This window comes from Chelonia mydas, chromosome 9 (assembly GCF_015237465.2).
Source record: "Chelonia mydas isolate rCheMyd1 chromosome 9, rCheMyd1.pri.v2, whole genome shotgun sequence".
NCBI classification, from domain to species: Eukaryota; Metazoa; Chordata; order Testudines; family Cheloniidae; genus Chelonia; species Chelonia mydas.
In genome coordinates, this window is record NC_057855.1 from 25,392,886 (window position 1) to 25,413,161 (window position 20,276).

The 20,276-nt window shown below is 41.3% G+C and overlaps 1 protein-coding gene across 2 annotated transcripts in view; it reads right to left on the reverse strand.

Annotated features, from left to right (window-relative positions):
- Positions 1-20,056, reverse strand: part of ARHGEF26 (Rho guanine nucleotide exchange factor 26) — a 120,169-nt gene extending 100,113 nt beyond the window's left edge. Inside the window, exons 1-5 of one of the 2 annotated variants that reach the window (XM_037909179.2) lie at positions 19,797-20,056; positions 18,218-19,359; positions 16,485-16,521; positions 14,067-14,212; positions 1,458-1,514 (exon numbers count right to left, since the gene is read on the reverse strand). In XM_037909179.2, the coding sequence (XP_037765107.1) occupies positions 1,458-1,514; positions 14,067-14,212; positions 16,485-16,521; positions 18,218-19,276 (1,299 nt within the window). In that variant the 5' untranslated portion in view covers positions 19,277-19,359; positions 19,797-20,056. Of the gene's footprint in view, positions 1-1,457; positions 1,515-14,066; positions 14,213-16,484; positions 16,525-18,217; positions 19,360-19,796 lie in introns of both variants that reach the window. The other variant, XM_037909180.2, reaches the window with a different exon arrangement.
- Between the last annotated feature and the right edge of the window lie 220 nt (positions 20,057-20,276).

The following is a 20,276-nucleotide window of genomic DNA, read 5'->3' on the forward strand; positions in this document are numbered from 1 at the left end:
GAAATAGAGAGAGAAAGCTTGAGATCATATGTACCAATTACTACTTTATAGTCAACTTAGGAGACTTTCTATGAAAGAGTCTGAAAGACTTCATTTGCATTGCATGAGCAGTTGTCTGTATCGCAATAGCTAATGAGTGCTTCATGAAAATATTAACAGACTGGTGGGAAGAGCAGTTTTGTGTAGTGGTGCAGAAGTACATGAATTCAAGATTAGAACCTGATGGTTTGAAGGGAAGTGAATGTATTAAAAAAAGTATTACTAGTTAGAGCACCATAATTATAGAAGAATTTCCTTTGGACACAATATACACACGACTTAGCATATTAAAATCACAGTTAAAGGTAGTGCCTCAATTTAAAATCTTGTTCCTCTTAAACCCCACCCAACAGTAGCAAACAAATTTTTCCAAAAAGTTTCCATATTAATGGTGTGTTACAGAAATTTAGCTAACAAACAGGCTTTTAAGGTTAAACTACACACACAATGAGAATGGTGTAAAAACACCAACTACAGGCATAGCTGCATCCTAGGATTACTTCTTTTTGACTCCTGTAAAAGCTGCCTCTGCTGAAACACTAGCACAAAAAACACAAAAACCTGAGGCTTGCAAGACATATTTTGGCTAAATCTAAAGGCTCTAACCCTGAAAGGCACAAAGGACTTGCTCTCTCTGAGAAAGTATATGTAGATCTGACTTCAGAAAGCTGGAGTAATGGCTCCTGAGGAATTCAAAGGGATGAAAAGGAGGCCCCTCTCCCAGGCCCAAAAGTGAAAACAGGCCAGAGGGTATAGCACAAGTGTCCACTAAGGTGACAACAGGCAGAAGGAGAACCCCTGGTTTGTTCAGGGACAGGTCACATCTCTTGGGATTCTCCTCATCCATAAATAATGAAATACATCAAAATCCTGCAGAGAGCAGACAAGAAATCCAAGGGGATGGGGGAGTTGCAGAGAAGGAGACGGTTATAAATCTTCTGAACACAATCTAGAGATAATGGCCTATATTCTCTGCTTGAGGGTGGAAAGGATATCACACAAGGCACTAGCTGCAGCTCTGATTCTGGAGCTGGTTCCATGCTTGCCCCAGCATAGTGCAGAGGGGCTGACTGGCTGTGATCTCTAAGGAGCCATCCATCAGCTAGAGTTCACTGGAGTACAGCCTGCCTCAACCACACTTCTACCAAGAGCGCACAGGGGGTCATCCCAGCTACCCAAGCTGGAGACTCACATGCTAGGGAGTTCCAGTTGGTTTTACTGTCCCTTGGTGCAGGCAAAGGGGTCACAGTGAGGGAGAAAATCCAGCCCGTTTTATAGGGCAGCAAAGAATGGAACTAGGAGGTACTAAAGTTGTCCCCCTTATGGGCAGGCACATAAAGGAAGTTCACAAAATATCAAATCAGGCATGCTATATATTACTAAATAATCAACAATTTAAAAAATTACTTAAAGAATACCTCTTGCCTCTTTCTTTCCTCCTGACTGATCGTCTGAGACAGTCCATTCTTTTTCACCTAAAAGACAAATTTTAATATCCTTATGAAAAACACTTTCTTTTACATTATCCAAGTAAACAAGGATTCAAGTTTTGTGCTAAGAATTAAGTGGCAGATTTTGCACACACAAGTATTTAAGCGTGCAGAACTTTATTTTTAAAGTTAAATTACTTAACTTGCATACACACAACATACCTGAATGCAATTTCTGAGGCCTCCTTGAAAATTTGTCCCTAAATATTTTCTCTCTCACCTCAGGGCCTTTTTAGAGAGATTGTTCATTGACTAAAATCTGATGCTGGAGGAGCCCTATACATATCATATGGTAAAGATCCCATCATCACAAATTCACTTGAGGCGGACGTTAAATTTATAATTTCGCCTGGTCTCACCTTTCCTACTCCTCCCCATCCTACTCCACAGCCACTCAGTCTCAACTCCTACCTATCCCCTCTAATTCTGTCTCCCAGCCCCAGCCTCTCCCACTACATTCTACCCCTCACAGCCCCATCACAACCCTTTTAAGCTCTGCACCATCCATTCTCTCTCCTCCCTTCCGACTCTTTCTTAGCCTACCAGTCTAATCTAAAATTAAATCATCATCATCAGCAACTTTTTTTTCCCCCTCTACCTCCCACTCTGTTATATCATCCCCATTCCAATGATATTCCACCTCCCTCTCTGACTTTCAGCTCTTGGAATGTCATTTCACCCCTACATCCTTTCTACACATAATTTCAAACAGTGATGTGGTTTTGTGAGATATATATATATATATATATATATATATATATATATATATGCGCATGCAATCTGGGTTCATTATTTTAATGAGATAATGCATATCTGAATATACAAACTGGGATATTTCATATCTGCAATTTGCGTGCAATTTTTCAGGACTTAGCATGAACCTACCTCTGAAAAAATCAAGCCACATCTAATTAGATTTCTAAATACAGACTAAGAAACCTGACTTAGGCAGCAAAGTTTGAAAACGTGGGCTTACATGAATGTCAAATTTTTTTCACAAGTAAAACATTTCAATAGCCCCTTTTAAAAAATAAACAAAACAAATCCAATTTAAACCTGGTGTTTATCAATAAAAACATCAACCTTCCATATTAAGGCATCACAGATAGTCTCACTAATCGTGCAACTATGAGCTAAACTTTGAGAATCATTAGAACCGGGGCTCTCAAACTTCATTGCACCGTGACCCCCCTGCTGACAACAAATATTACTACATGACCCCACAAGGGGGGACTCAAGCCTGAGCCCACCCAAGACCCACCACCTGGGCAGGGGAGAGGGCAAAGCCAAAGTCCCAGGGCTTAAGCCTCAGATGGGGGGCTTGTAACCTGAGCCCCATCTCCCAAGGCTGAAGCCTTTGGGCTTCAGCTTCAGCCCCGGACCCCAGCAAGTCTAATGCCAGCCCTGGCGACCGCATTAAAACAGGGTTGTGACCCACTCTGGGGTCCCAACCCATGGTTTGAGAACCGCTGCATTAGAAGAAACTGAAAATGCAGGACATTATGTGAAAGTACAGAATGTTGAATGTTTATTTTTATGTTCTAAACATTAAAACCATATACTAAACAATTCCTTTCTATTGGTAATCTGATTTCAGCTTGGGTTAACTAAGTTAATAGATCATTTCTCCCGCCCCCGGCCCCCGGGTTCTCCCGATGCAGGAAATATCTAAACAGAGACAGACTCATGGTGCTTGCCTGCTATAACCCTGGGTAAATATGCACCTAAATGGCTCTCTTTGTTTCTTCTATTACTTCCTTGATAATGGGTCATAGTATTTACTTCACCATAGAGGCAGCCTATGGAATTTCAAAAGCATTCTAGACTTACTGCCAATAGCTGCATTCAGCCACTGACTCTACTTGTTTTCATATGTTCGCACGCTGGCCATAAAGTTCAGAGAGTAAACTTAGTCCCTAAGAGATCTTTGGTACAAATTACCTAAAAAATGAAGGACAAAAAAAAAAAAAAAAATCAGATTTTATTCAAAATCCTGAGAAATAATAATAAATAAGTTTCAGATATAGGTAAGATAAAGAACTCAATTTAGAAAACAAAATGGAAAATTAATCTTTTTCAGTTCCTCTGCAATGTAAGCGTAAATTTAAAATTGGGAAAAAACCCTTGAGATTAGATTAGGTGAGACTGGACTGGACGTCACAGTGAGTTTCAGTCCCAGTTCTGGTGGCACGTTAAAGATTAACAGATTTATTTGAGCATAAGCTTTCATGGGTAAAACCCACACTTCTTCAGATGCACGGAGTGAAAATTACAGATGCAGACATAAATATACTGGCACATGAAGAGAAAGGAGTTACCTCACAAGTGGAGAACCAGTGGTGACAGGGCCAATTCCATCAGGGTGGATATAGTCCACTCCTCATCTATTATTGGGAAGTGTCAATTCCAGGAGAGGCAAAGCGGCTATTGTAATGAGCCAGCCACTCCCAGTCCCTATTCAAGCCACAGGAAGGAGGCCCTTGAAGGATTCCACCTGGATTTCAACAATTTCCACCCCACGACCAACCTCAGCCTGGACGAGTCCACACAAGAGATCCACTTCCTGGACACTACAGTGCAAATAAGCGACGGTCACATGAACACCAGCCTATACCGGAAACCTACTGACTGCTATACTTACCTACATGCCTCCAGCTTCCATCCAGGACACACAACACGATCCAGTGTCTACAGCCAAGCCCTAAGATACAACCAAATTTACTCCAATCCCTCAGACAGAGACGAACACCTTCAAGATCTTTATCAAGCATTCTTAAAACAACAATACCCACCCAGGGAAGTGAGGAAACAGATTGACAGAGTGAGACACGTACCCAGAAGTCACCTATTACAGGACAGGCTCAACAAGGAAAACAACAGAACACCACTGGCCATCACATACAGCCCCCAGCTAAAACCCCTCCAGCACATCAACGATCTACAACCTATCCTGGAAAACGATCCGTCACTCTCCCAGACCTTGGGAGGCAGGCCAGTCCTCGCTTACAGACAGTGCCCCAACCTGAAGCAAATACTCACCAGCAACTACACACCACACCACAGAAACACTAACCCAGGAACCAATCCCTGTGGCAAACCTCGTTAACTACTCTGTCCCCTTATCTACTCTAGCGACACCATCAGAGGACCCAACCACATAAGCCACACCATCAGAGGCTCATTCACCTGCATGTCTACTAATGTGATATATGCCACCATGTGCCAGCAATGCCCCTCTGCCACGTACATTGGCCAAACCAGACAGTCCGTACGTAAAAGAATAAATGGACACAAATCGGACATCAGGAATGGTAACATACAAAAGCCAGTAGGAGAACACTTCAACCTTCCTGGACATTCTATAACAGATTTGAAAGTAGCCATACTTGAACAAAACAACTTCAGAAACAGACTTCAAAGAGAAACAGCAGAACTAAAATTCATTTGCAAATTTAACACCATTAATTTGGGCTTGAATAGGGACTGGGAGTGGCTGGCTCATTACAATAGCAGTTTTGCCTCTCCTGGAATTGACACCTCCTCATCTATTGTTGGGAGTGGACTACATCCACCCTGCTCAAATTGGCCCTGTCAACACTGGTTCTCCACTTGTGAGGTAACTCCCTTCTCTTCATGTGCCAGTATATTTATATCTGCATCTGTAATTTTCACTCCATGCATGTGAAGTGGGGTTTTTAACACACGAAAGCTTATGCTCAAATAAATCTGTTAGTCTTTAAGGCACCACCAGACTCCTTGTTTTTGTGGATATAGACTAACACGGCTACCCACTGATACTTAAGTCCCAGTTCTGGCACTGACTCCTTGCTTGTGCATACAAATTACTTCACCTTTCTCTGTGTCTCAGTTCCTCTGTCTGCAACACGGGCATAATAATACTCTTCCTTCTAAACGTTGGGAGCTGGTTAGTGAATTTGGAGCTAAATGCTTCTCTGGGCCAGGATCCATATACAGAGACGAGGCACCTCAGTCAGGAGAGAAGGGACAGGGTTGTTTTGTGGGGTTTTTTTTGCATGCTGCTATCTCATGGAGTGGAAAAAAAGTAAGCAGAGAGTCTGAAAGCACTACTACGTGTGGACAACACTTTGCCATTGTCTTCTGGAGAAAGACATTGAGACTGCAGAAGGCTGGAATGTGGAAGAAACCGAATTTCTGTAGGAGGACTACTGTGACGATGGGGGGCGGGGGATAGAGATGCAATTCTGAGGGACAAAGGGAAAACCAGGTCTGATCACGTGGCCAGATTTTGTGGGCCTCATAATGACTGTGGTTGGGAGCAAGGGATCAAATATTGGGAGGGGAGCACTACTGGGACCAGACAAGAATTAGGTATATAAATAGTGTTGGATGAGTCTGGAGAGGAGGGTGTTATTCCAATGCTCTGAAGTGTAAATTCCTCAAGACTTGAACTTATAACCTTCTTCCATAAACTGTACCGACCCCCAATGCCAGCATGTAGCTAGTGCCTAGGTCCACCTGGGACCTCCTCTTGTCCTGGTAGGCATGCTCCCTTTCAGCCATCTGTACCTGGGGACTCACGGCTGGGTCCTGGGGCTGGCAAGGAAGGTCAGTTAACAGAGTGCACTCCAAACACTATCCACAGTTTCTTGTACCTCCACAGAAACAATCTGCTCTCAGTATTTATAAAGGTCTATGAAGATGAAGAGTGTTTATAAGTGTGTGTTATTATAAAGGGCTGTAGCTGAATGTTTCTCTCAACAGGCAACTAGGGATCAGCTGTGAACGGGAGAGCGCGCTATGCCTTACGAGTGAAATGGCATGTGTATGCTTTGTATTTTAATTAGCAATCATAAAAAGAACAAAACAAACTACTAGGAAAGGTGGTGCCACCTTTTTTGATGCTGTTGAATATTTGCTAAAAATTTGCAGAGACAGGGAGTACCTATGAACATGTACAAGAGAGCTTTAGAATTCCTGCTACTACAAATGACTAAATTTCCAGTGATGGTGCTATCACATTTTCTGCATTAGTTTTCCAAAAATTGCAGGTTTGTGTTACAATTATTTTGCTAAATATGGGCATGTGAATACAAAGATAATTCCTCTTGTTGGTAAGTGGTTCAGTACTGTGCACACAGAAGTCAATGACAGAACTTCTCTGACTTCAGTGGGAGCAGAACTGGGACCAAAATGAGTACAGAACTACCTTCTCTACTCTCAGAAGGACTATACCGTTTCCACTTTGCAATGAGGCAGGGATGCTTTGGCAACAATAGGTTGAAAGCAATGGGACCACTGAGACACTAACTAGTGATCCAATTGGCTGGCGGTCTCAGGGGTTGGCATACCCATACAATTGTCCAGCTCACATTCTAGCACCATTTCAGTTTCTGCTTCACTGCATCTGCTTGGGTAGGTGTTTTAGGCTGTGCACTAGTCTGGGGAGCAGGACTTCCCCAGGTCAAATCTCAGAATACCCAGTTAAGAAACACACGAATAGCAAAACTGGATCAGATCTGAGATCCATCTAGTCCGGCATCTGATCTCTAACACGGGCCAGTATCAAATGCATCATAGGAAGGTATAAGAACCCTGCAGGAAGTAAATGTGGGAAGTCTACCCCAGACATTAGGCCTCATCCTGTTCTCTTAATAGTTACAGGTTGGCTTAAACCCTGAAGCACGAGGTTTAATATCTCTTCCAACATTTTTATCTTGAAAACAAATCTGGATATTCTTTATATCCATATAAGTGAATCTTGAAGTTCTTGGCCTCAATGATTTCCCGTAGCAAGCCAAAATATGTATTTCCTTTTACCAATTTTGAACTAGCTACCTTTTAATTTAATTGAATGTTTCCTTGTTCTGATATAATGAAACAGGGAGAATGGAAGTTCCTGATCTACCTTCTTTAAATCATTCATTATTTTAATATGCTTTTATCATGTCTCCTCTCATTAGTCTGCTTTCTAGAGTAAGCAATTACAGTCTTTTCAATCTCTTTTTTCCATGTCCCTGATCATTTCTTGTTGCCCTTCTCTGAACCTCTCTAATTCTGCAATATCCATTTCTGCAAAATCCAGCTCTGTGCTTATGGGTAGAAGAGAGGAGCGGTTAACAGTAAAAGGGCTGTAGTCTTAAGCAAAATAGTTAAGTGATCAAATAACTCAATGAGAAAAATATTGGAAAGTAAAGCACAGAGAAGTGAGAAACAAACCTTTTTAATACACTGCATGCGCTGTAATTTTCTTTTTTATTATCTATGTAGCAACAGTACCTACAACGGGCAGAAATGGCACTATCCAAAAGAATAGTGAAAAACGAACCCACCTAAAAGAACTCAGAATCTAAGATGACAAACAACAAATGAAGATTTGGGGCAGGGGAAGAGAGATAACATCCGAGCTCTTTCTCTGCTTCATTGTTAGTTAGATCATGTCTTATAGCCATCATGATAGAAGTGGGTCTTGAAAAGGAATTTGAACAAGACACATTTAAATGCCATGACATTTCAGAGCTTTGAAATATTCTTCAAAGCTCAATGTTACTTTCACATGCATATGTGTAGCAAGAAGATGGGAACACCAAAATCACTAATTATACCATCCAGGAAGATTTTGCTTATAACTCCTAAGTAACCAACACAGTACCTTCAGTTTCATATTTGTTCTAATGAAAAGGCTGACTTCAGCCCAAGCCTGCATAGCTGGTTTAACCAAGTTCTGCATGTCTAAAGTTACCTTTTCAGAATTTCCAGATTCATTTTATTATTCACCTTTTTATATGTTTATAGCTTAGATAATCAATTTATTTTCCTGCCCTCATTACGGGTTGTGAAATTTACTAGTTTGGCATGATTTACTGGACAATCTCTTATTTAGTTCTTTAATACATCACTGCACCATTTAGCTTTCCCACAGAACTGAAAACATGCGCTCTTTGAGACCCAGTGTGTCACATCTCACAGGAGCTATGCTTGGTTTTCAAAGCCCTCTCCTACCCAGTACTTCTCTCACTGCCCCACTTACGAAATCAAGTAAAGAAGGGTAAGCAAACATCCTGATACAAAGTCTGATGTGCTGGGGGTGAAGGATGAAACATGTTATGCAAGGTGACCATTAATAACTACAACCATGGCATATCAACTCTAATTTAAATCAGACTTTTTTATGCTATGTCTGGCACCAGTGTAAATCATCAATAAATGTTCAAAAGCAGTTATTTTGTAATGGGCAATACTCAATAATAGGTATCCAATAATGAAAATAATACTTTAAAGAAGCCTGGCTCACAGAACTAGATATAGAGATATAGAAAGAGAGAGACAGAGACAGACAGACAGGGCTTGGTTATCACACTAGCATCAAGAATGTAACAAAGAAATAGGTGAACTCCTGCCTCCAGTCTCCTAGTAGTCTTCTTGTTATTTACACAAATGCAAAGATAAAACCCTAAAACATATTGACATTTGTCTTTTGTTGCATAATATTAGTTTGTTACTATAACTAAAATTAGTTTAAATTCTCAATTTGCTAAAGAAAAATATGGACCTGTGTTGCTGGAGTTTTCTTCAAATACCAACAAGACTTTTATTGCATTGACTGCATTTTAAATTGATCCATACAGAAAGACAGATTTCATTAACTGGCAATGTAACAGCATGATAAGTCAGTTGAACTTCTAAGTACTTAAATAAGGTGCTCTTATAATCACAAAGGCATCTATATAGCTGTCCATAGTACAAAACAAATGAAGACTTTAACTTATAACTAATGCACGTAAGGGTAGAACTTCTCCTATTACACTACCTGGAACTGCAAAGGAGCCAACATCAGTAAGACAGCTCTTACGAAATTTACAACCTAAGTAGGATTTTATTGAATCTTAACAACTAGTGCTGCAGTGTGAACAGCCAGCAGTCCAAGTTGTCAAGCACACAACTTGACCTGTTAACATGTGACCTCTATTTTACATCCAAGCTAATCCTTTTTAACTCCATATATAGAAAAGATGTTCTGTTATAGCTTAAGAATGCAATGAACAAAACTTTCCCACTCCATAGGCATCATCCAAAAGCTATAAACAGCAGCATTCAGAGGATTAAGTTAGGTACAAAATCGTGGAACTTCTAACTTTTTCTTATTCTCACCAGACATAACCTCAGGATTTTCCAAATTGTACCAATTTAGCATTATTGTTCCTTTGTTCACAGAATCATACAATATTAAAGTTGGAAGGGACCTCAGAAGGTCAAAGCAGGACCAATCCCCAACTAAATCATTCCAGCCAGGGCTTTGTCAAGCCTGACCTTTAAAATCTCTAAAAAAGGAGATTCCACCACCTCCCTAGGTAACGCATTCCAGTGCTTCACCACCCTTCTAGTGAAAAAGTTTTTCCTAATATCCAACCTAAATCTCCCCCACTGCAACTTGAGACCATTACTCCTTGCTCTGTGATCTGGTACCACTGAGAACAGTCTAGATCCTTCCTCTTTGGAACCCTTCAGGTAGCTGAAAGCAGCTAACAAATCCCCCCTCATTCTTCTCTTCTGCAGATTAAATAATCCCAGTTCCCTCAGCCTCTCCTCATAAGTCATGTGCTCCAGACCCCTAATCATTTTTGTTGCCCTCTGCTGGACTCTCTCCAATTTTTCCACATCCTTCTTGTAATGTGAGGCCCAAAACTGGACACAGTACTCCAGATGAGGCCTCACCAATGCTAAATAGAGGAAAATGATCACATCCCCTCGATCTGCTGGCAATGCTTCTACTTATACAGCCCAAAATGCCATTAGCCTTCTTGGCAACAAGGGCGCACTGACACATATCCAGCTTCTTGTCCACTGTAACCCCTACGTCCTTTTCTGCAGAACGGCTGCCTACCCACTCGGTCCCTAGTCTGTAGCGGAGCACGGGATTCTTCCATCCTAAGTTTAGGACTCTGCACTTGTCCTTGTTGGACCTCATCAGATTTCTTTTGGCCCAATCCTCTAATTTGTCTAGGTCCCTCTGTATCCTATCCCTACCCTCCAGCGTATCTACGACTTCTCCCAATTTAGCATCACCTGCAAACTTGCTGAGAGTGCAATCCACACCATCCTCCACATCATTAATGAAGGTATTGAACAAAACTGGCCTCAGGACCGACCCTTGGGGAACTCTGCTTGACACTGGCTGCCAACTAGACTTGGAGCCATTGATCACTACCCGTTGAGCCCTATGATCTAGCCAGCTTTCTATCCACCTTACAGTGCATTCATCCAGTCCATACTTCTTTAACTTGCTGGCAAGAATACTGTGGGAGACCATATCAAGAGCTTTGCTAAAGTCAAGGAATAACACGTCCACTGCTTTCCCCTCATCCACAGAGCCAGTTGTTCCCATATATTAATACCTTTATGGGGTTGCTAGTAATATCGTGGTGATGACTTAAACAGCTGGATCTTAGTTGGTTTCCTGTCACTTCTGAGGAAAAACTACTGTGCATACTGAATGAAAGACTGCAATAAGAACGGCGGTGAACACCCATCCCTCGTCTACACACAGAATTTGCACTGGTTTAACATACAACAGTTTAAAAATTATTTAAATCAGTGCCAAAACACTTATTTATAATGGCTTATTTCAGTTTAACTTAAACCTATGTTTAAAACATGCTAAAATTTGTTTCAAGCCAAGTTTGTATCAGTTTAAGAGTGGCCACATGGCCTTCTGCACTGGTTTAACTAAACTGATTTTAAAATAACACCTGTAGTTAAACTGATGCAACTTTGCTTGTCTGTAACCCTCTAGCTATGCCCAGAAACCAACCATGTGTCGGTGGAGAGGGGAAGATCAGAGAAACTGTCCCTTCTCTCCATACATTTTGGAGTTACTCCTGGGAAATGAAGGGGAGTCAAAGAAACCACCTGCCAAACAAAGTGAAAATGACACGGATTACTTCTGTTAACTAAACCACTTTAGAGTGGCAAAAAAACACTCTTACATAAGTAACAAACCTCTACCAATAGCCCAAGAAATTTGTTGAATAATGAAGTCAAGAGTTTTTCCTGCAGCCAATTCACCATATTCCTACAAGAAAGCGAACAGAAGCCTCCTCCAATAGCATGAACCTTTCCTTTTTTACCAGTATAAGCGAATTTAGAATGCTCTCATAGCTTTGACAGACACAGCATGTGTTTCTGGCACTGCAAACTCAACCTCATCCTTTTGATAGGATCATAAAAAGGAAACTCTTCAATACTCCTCCTCCTTCTGACTACTACAAAAGCATGTAGAAAACTCATAGAAATGCCTATACACGTACTTAGATTGCATGCTCTTTGGGGCAGAGACCATCTCTTTGTGCTCTATTTATACAACACCTAGGACAATGAGGTCCTGGTCCATAACTAGAGCTCCTAAGTACTATCATAATACAAACAGAAAATAATAATTTTTTGCTCTCCATCTTCCATGCCTCCAAAAATCATCAACGAGGAGAATTAATCATCAATATGCTAAAAAAAAAAAAAAAAAAAAGAAGTAAACTTTTCTAAAGATAGCGGACAATCTCTGCATAAGAGGTGCAAAACTGTTATGTGCATTAGAGAGACGAGTCTGGCAATCTCACAAAACATGAGAATGTGAAATTATCCCTGTGGCTGGTGGTTAGAATTCCCAGGTTTACCATCTACATTTGTTCCTTTCATATTTCACTATTAATCATGAACTCTTTGGTCACTATTTTTAATGCACCAAATATATATGTAGAAGCAAAGAAATGCAGCAACAAAAATAATATTTAGCAAGAAGTCACCACATTACATACAGCACACTGAAATGCAGCCCCTTTGGAGAAGACAGGGGGGTTGTAAAGTGTGATGCACGTGTGGGGGAAGTGCACTGTTGACTAAAGGCATCCAGGCAAACCTCCATTCTTATGAAAAGTCTCATGGGAACTGAAGAGCTTTATTGCTGTCACCAGAGAAGCTTAGGGTCACATGCAAAAAGCACGTGTATCTGAGCACCCAATTTGCATGTGCAGTTACCACAATGGTATGCACCTAGATTGTATATGCAAGTATTTGCATGTGAGGACATCTGGTTGAATGCCTAATTGTCCAGTTGTATCTAGAACTGTGTGCATTTATGAACTTTTAAACACATGACCATGGCCTTTTCAAATTTGAAATTCAGGAGCTATATGTCCATGCAAAACACAAGAGCTCTCAGGTTAAAATGAGCTTCTCCAGTCACAAAAGTCACTTTCTATGACAGTGAGCATCAAGGGGAGTAAACCTCCAGTCCTCCATGGTCTTCTTCTAAAAATCAAGGGTCGTGTAAAAGAGTTCACTCACGGTTTATGGTCCTGATCTAAAGATTGTCCATAGCCCTTGCATGCAAAGAATAAAAGTGCAAACACATAGAACTCAGTTTAATCTAAAGGGCCATGTCCACCCTAGTAGAATCAGAACCAGTTTATCCAGCAAGTCTGGATATTTTGAACGTGATCCTTCAAACAAGGGTAAACTGCAGCAGTGTAAAAATTCTATCTATTCTAGGGGGTTACCATGATGTGGCTACACCAGTGCTAAAATCCTGGTGTAGACAAGGCCTGAGCAGTAATCACCGTGCCCTGTAGGAAGTGTTTGCAAGATCAGGTCCTTAAGATGGCAAATGTGCAATTATTTTCTGGATTGTGGCCATTCAGCACATCCTTTAGTTTGCATTTTTTTAAATTATTTATTTAAGTTTGCAAGTCATTTGTAAGAACGTAAAGCTGAACTGCAATATACTATCCTTTGTTTTACACATACATTTTTAAAAACCCCTTATTTTGATTGCAGTGTTGGTCCAGCCATGTTGGTCCAAGAATATTAGAGAGGTGAGGTAATATCTTTTTTCCAGCCAACTTCTGTTGATGAAAAAAAAAAAAAAAACCCAAGCTTTCAAGCCTACACTGAGCTCTTCTTCTCTTTCACCAACAGAAGCTGGTCCAATAGAAGATATTACCTCACCACCTTGCCTCTGTTTATTTTGATTGACAATATATACACCAAAAAGTGTCCTGTTAATCCAGAGCAATCATTTCCATTTGTATCAAATGATTCTCTTCCACAAGCGTAGGCCAGCATTTCTACTAGAATGAGACTGAAATTACTAAATCCTCAGGTCACACTTACTTTCTCATGTCACCCACTTTATTTAATTTTGCCTTATGTTTTTGTTCTATAGATACTAAATTTATCTTAATACTTCACAGATACTGGCTTTTGTCTTTTTCAGTAAAGAGACATTTCCAATAGGCCTTACTAAATCATCCGGAAGAGTAAAGAGATTTGTGCAGGTAAGAGCTGAGTAAAGCAGAGCTAGGACTTCAGGACTTGGCCCCATATCTGTAACACATGGGCAACTACAACTTTGAGTATTAATAAAATGTCCACAATCACTTTACATTTGAGAAGGGGCTGGAAGTCAAACTTCAGGCAGAAAATGCCACTGGCAGATAAAATCCTTGCTTATATATATTCTTGCATACTATATTTTTACTGGCTATATAACCATTAAATACTCACCACTGATAGCTGACTCCATGTTGATCTCAGAGGCGTATACTGAATAACTATCCTTTCCTCTGATTTTTGTTCTTTGGATTCAGAATCTTCATCAGAATCTATGTCCAGAGCCTTTTCTTTGTAGTTTTGATACAATACCGCATTTTCTACAATGCAAAGGAGAGTGCCATTAATTGTCAGAAAGTTATAACTTTTGAAAACAAATGGCATAAGTAGCATTTAAACAATGAAATAAAGCAAATTGTAGATGTTGCTCACAAACTGCATGAAGACAAAGATAGTGTCTTATTAAAGATGGACAGTGGCACAGTAACAATGGATCACTGTACCACTATTAAAAAAAATGCCTTCCGACTGAATTAAAGAACAGATGTGTCCTTTGTTGAGGAAAGCCAGAAAACAGCTTTATTTCCCCCTAATTTGTTGTGCAATGTGTCATAACAAGCTAAAGATTAAAAAAACAAAAACATCAGTACAGTAAGGTCAATCATCCAGGTGTGTGATTATCTCATGCACATAGTAAAAGGTATTAAGAACCTATTACCAATGGCAATTTTTACACTATTAGCCTTAAAAAATTTTCATTTCATTGGGGAAGGGGGAAAAATCATCCCAAATTTTGACTTCAGAACTTTAAAATCAGGACTGACCAAGACAGAGCCTGTGGGGCACACCCAATCATCTTCTGAGACATGCTAAATGTGGGGCCTGCACACTTTCATGTGCACTCAGATTCCTTTTCTATGTGCTTCAGTGCTACCAGTATTAATGCAACAAAACCACATGGGGAAGGAGCACAAACATGGAGACCAGCTTCTTCTAGTGCTCACACTCTATATATTAAGCACAAGCACATGGGGAAAGAGGGAACTCAAAATACAGGAACTAAGCCATGAAGAGAAGAAACGTTTTATAGGAGAAAGGCTGATGATACTTTGAAAGGCAAATACTTCTATAGGAGAAGGGCAGGTGTTTTTTACAACCTACTATTTGTAGGAAGGAAAGTGAAAGAGATTGAGCTCCTCAGTGAGTCTTTAAGAGTCTGCTAAAGTCTTTCGTCAAACTGGTCAGATTTGCTTTAGCTGTGTCCATTAGCACTTTGCTCAAGGGTTGTACGTAAGGGCTAGAGTTTATAAGGTGCGTACACACATCATATAATCATAAACACATAGCATAACTGCATATGGTGCTGTGTAACAGGGGAGCTCTGCCAAAAAAAAAAAAAAAACCTAAGACTTTGCCCAAAGACTTTACAATCCAAAGAATTACATTAAGAAAACAGAGTGGGCCAGGATCATTATAGACAGCATGCTCCAAAGAATATGTGAGATTTTTATAAACTTTTTGAGGATGGAAGCTTGGTATATAATAACTGAACCCTGAATGCCATTCTAGGGAGCAAAGAGTAAGGAGTGAACAACAGAGATGAAGGGAGCAGTCAGAAGAAAACCTTGGACATAGAATCAGGAGAGAGGAAGGAGGTATCTTAGAAAATGAAGGCAGGGCATATTTGGTGATTGCTTCAAAAGCAACGAGTTGCTTAAACAATGCATGAGACCTGAGAAGTTAAGAAAAGAAGAGGAGACAAAGCAGTGGGAAAGGAAGATGTTCACAGCAACTAGGTTTTGAATGGACTTGGGGAGAGATCCAAGATAGGCAAGCAGAGACAGTGCCGATTACCATAGTCAGGAGAGATTACAAGAGTATGGACTAATGTTTCGTTGTAAAATAGAGAGGAGGGGACGCAGTTCATCAAAAATCAGAGTCAGAGGAACAGGGAAGAGCGAAGACAAAGATGACATCGAGACTACAAGCTTATGGGTCAGAACGGCAACATGAGAAAAAGATTATGTTAGACTGCAGGGATAGTTTTCATAAGCATTGGTGGTTTACACCTAAAATCCAGAGAATGGCACCTTGCCCCCGCCCAGTTCTGCAACCTGAATCCACATAGGTTAATCCTGACACTCACATAGACCTTTGACTTCACTGGGGTCTATGTATGAGGTCTGACCACTGAAATCAGCTTGCAGGAATTGGCTTTATTTTATGCAAATCCCACAGTGTTTTTTTTATAAGAGCTGAAGCTTAAACTATATACACAAATACATATAAATAGTTCTTTTTTATATTCCAGTGTAAGGTATTGTTTACCTGCCTTTCTGTATTCTTTAAGCAATTCTACAAACAGAATTTAATGGCAGTTGTATTATTATTAAAAGTATTTCCCGCTGATAACTGAAATCTAAAAATCTTGAACTAACATGCTTTTCTTTGATAAAATCTACAGTATTTTGACATATTGTTCTCTTGAAGTCAGCTTCTCTTGAGATTTATTTGGTCATTTGAAAGCTTGGGTTTTTATCAGAACATGCATTCAAATAATAAAAACCAGTCTCCACAAAATCCAGTGCTTACCTTCCCCATCAAATGTCCCTTGTCCTTTCGGTGCTTTCTTCTAGGATGTTTTTGTAAAGAAAAGAAACATGAAAATAAGAATACAAAGCCACTGACTGCAGCAAAGGGTATGCTATTTTATTTAATATTACCTAAGACACTGAGTTAATTATTCCTAGTTTATAAACTTTTGACAATTAGCAAATTATTCACACAACCATTGTTTCACTACAGATGTGACATTAAAGTTGCTATGGACTTTCTTCTAATTGCTTAGTCATTCATCAGGTTGCATTTTTCCTACAAACTGAATAAAAAGCCATTCAAAATTATTTCATACTATAGCATTACAAGAGTTCAATAAACTCGCATTTCATTGGCTCTGAGCTATCCTATCAAGTATACACTGTTCTTGTTAGAGGGACTAGCTTTCCTTCTTCTCATGCTACAAAAAATTCACATAAGGCACCATGTAAGCTATTTTCTGAGACCATAACAAACCCTCTGAAATAAAACAAACTTATTGCTGAACTACATTTTAGACCTTTATGTGCTTCAATACTATTAGTTCAACTGGCAAAACAACAACAACAAAAAAAACCACACTAGCAACAACAACAAAAAGTCATCTCTGTATAAAGACAGGGCAATATAATGTCTTCCTATTTTAAGCAGAACTCCTCAGTGCTTTCACTGGGGGAGGTCTGTAGGAAAAAAAACTAATGGAATGATACAGCCTACAATCTGACCTACTGAAACTGCTTGTTTGTGTAATTTCTGTGAAAGCTCCCAACCCCCACCCCCTAAATTTTTTGTTTACCTGAGAACTGTCATACGCTTGATAATTATTCTACTAGTTACAGCTATTATGCCTTGCCTGGAGTGCTTTACTGCACAATTCCAAGTCACCCTGCAGAGCTTTTTAATCTACCAATTTATTAAAAGCATTCGATGCTTGAAGGGTAGAATGCAAATGAAACACAACAAAAAGACAAAGATTAACATTTTTTCAAGCCAGAAAAAGTTTTTACAATTTTTTTTAAGCAAGGTTTTGTGGCATAATTATAATATAATTAATTTAGCAAGAGAAAATGTAATAAAACTATTATTCAAAAAGGATTAAATCTGAGGACTGAAATAAGATTCTACTTTTAGGATACACCTGAGGCTGTTTCAAGATACTTTAAAAGGACTCTGTCAATTTAAAAAGTTCACTTCTACCTGAATTTTTTAAAAATATACTGTTACAAGTAACAGGCAAGGTTACCATAACTGAAAGAGATGGGGAGGGGGAGTAGTTGGACTATTTTTTTGCCACTGTATTTACTTTTTACATTAGGCAGCACTTTGTGAAGTCAGTTTAATTGTCTCCCCTATTCAAATGTATATAGGGGTGGGATAAACATTTTTAAATCTAAGCAAATATGAATGCAAAATAAAAACTAAATTGACAGGGGGATTCAGTGACAAAATGTAAAATATGAAATTACCTTTAACTCACATTTTAAACTGGCTAGGTTTCAAATTAATGGTATCCTTAAAAGTACTGTTTTCATTACAGTAAAATTGAGGAAATGTTAAGTGACCATTTATACCTGTCAAATGTCACAGAGGAGTTTCTAATAGTAAATAATGAACTCAAAAACAAATGCATTAAAAGAAAAATACTTAGACTGCTAATCACTACCTTTAAAGTGGCCAGTACCATTCCAAAAAAAAAAAAAAGCGTAAGTTTCATCTACCAGTTTACTCACCTTTATTCTTCCTAAACTAGAAAATTTCTCCTTGTCCTCCACAACAGCTTTGAGTACTGGCTGGGACATTCTATTTTTTTTCTTAAAATTTGTAGAACTGTCAAAGTCAATGCCACTCACTACTGCTCTTCGATAGGAAGTAGACCTCAATCCTCTTCTCAGTGCCCCTGGGCTATTCAGGTTACCTTCGGTCTCTCCATCACCATCAGCTACCAAAGGCATATTAAGCACCTCCAACATGCTACGGACCTTGAGGACCCTTTTGTTCGGCTCCACATTCTGGTTGCTGGTTTTGTTTGTCACTTTTATCTCAGAAGCTAAACTCCTAGGAATGATCTGTTGTTTCCCCACTTTGAGCGCAGCAGGGCTATTTGTACTCAGAACTATTGACTGTTTTTCTGGGAGTTGGTTCTGATCAGATGTCAGTCTGTGGAGAGTTAAGTTTTGCTGTGAGGGAGCTGTCTGGGAAACCAATGAGGGTCCCACAAGTGCCTTTTCTGGGTTTTTAAAAAGCTGGTAGGATTGTAACTGCAAAACAGCCATTGTGTTATTACTCAGTGAAGGCATATTTCCAGGTAAGGACCCAGGAGTTGGCATAAAAGCAGTCTGTTCATCTTCTGGGATAAGTGCTGATTGACTGGAAATCATCACTGGACGAAGCAATGTGTCATCTGGCGAGGTTACTGTAAATCTTATCAAGTTATCTGAAACCAGTTTCAGAACTGGAGATGCCTGGTCAGAAGAAAGTTGGGGGGAAACAGCTTTATACTCTGGAGATCCTATTTTTCCGTTTGGCACAGATCCCATCTTGGACTTAAAAGAGGAGGGGCTCCTTTGGATTAATCTGTTGTCTAGAGAAGTAACTATTGTTTCAGCGGGCTGAGTCACAGTGAATGTACCCCTGTCTTCCACAGGGAAATCTGTGAAGAGGACCCCGTTGGGGCTCTGGTAAGACTGGGGTCTAGGTTTGCTCTTGGTGCGTTGCTGGGGGGTCGATCTCCTCCTCCACCATGGCGTTATGTTGTTACTAGAAAAATCCACTTCACTTTCCCCATCCATAGCAAATTCCTTAGGGTCACCACTAGTGCAAGAAGGAAGCAACAAATCCTGCAAAGGCTCAGTCCTCACACGCTCTCCTTTTACTACGAGGAAACAGCAGTAAGCACAACTTTGTCATTCCACACCCAGCCCCAACAGGACTTACAGAAGGAGTTTTCTTGTAATGCCACTTACACCGCCACCCCCGCCCGCGCTGCGGTGACCGCACGGCGTTAGAAGTTGGAGAGAGTTTTCAGAGAGTCCCCCACCCCCCCAGCAGCCGCTAGAGCTACAGCGGCTCCCCCCGGCCAGGGAGCCGAACTTGGCGGGTGCACACCCAGACCCGCAGCCCACCTGCTGGGCGCCCCACGGCCGGAGGGGGACCAGCACCGAAGGAGCCCACTCCATGCCTGCGAGCCCCGCGGCGAGAGAACTTTGCACAGAGCCACGCGGCCCCCTGCGCCTGTCCCACAGCTGCCCCCGCCGAGCCCGGACCCAGGCGCAACGATTCCCCGCGGCGCGGCTGCTCCTAGGGACTCACCGCATGGCCGCGAGCAGCCGCAGGAGGGAAAGCCCCTCTCGCCCGGAGGGCAGGGGGTGGACGCTCCCGTCCCCACCTGCCGCTCGCTGCCCGCCTCTGCCACGGACTGCGGTGCACGGCCAGCCCCCACCGCGCTCTGCTTCAGCGGGATTCCCCACCCACCCACGCAGCCTTCAACCTGAGCCGTCCGCGCCCCGCCCGCCGGGAGCTAAGCGCCGCCCCTGCAGCCCCGCGGAGCAGGGAGGAGAGACGCCGCCTCCCCGCGGGCACCCGGCGAAGCCCCGCGGCCGGCCGCGCTCGCAGCGAGAGTCACGGCTCCAGGCCACCCCCCTCCCCTCGGGGCGGCGAGTCCCCGGCCCCGCTGTTTCGGGTGGTCGGGTGGCTGCGAAGCCCAGGCCCCCGGAGGTCGTGGGACGGTTCAGGACTCCCGGACTGGCCCCGAGCTGTGCGAGTCGCCCAACCCCGGGCCTGTTGGGGAAG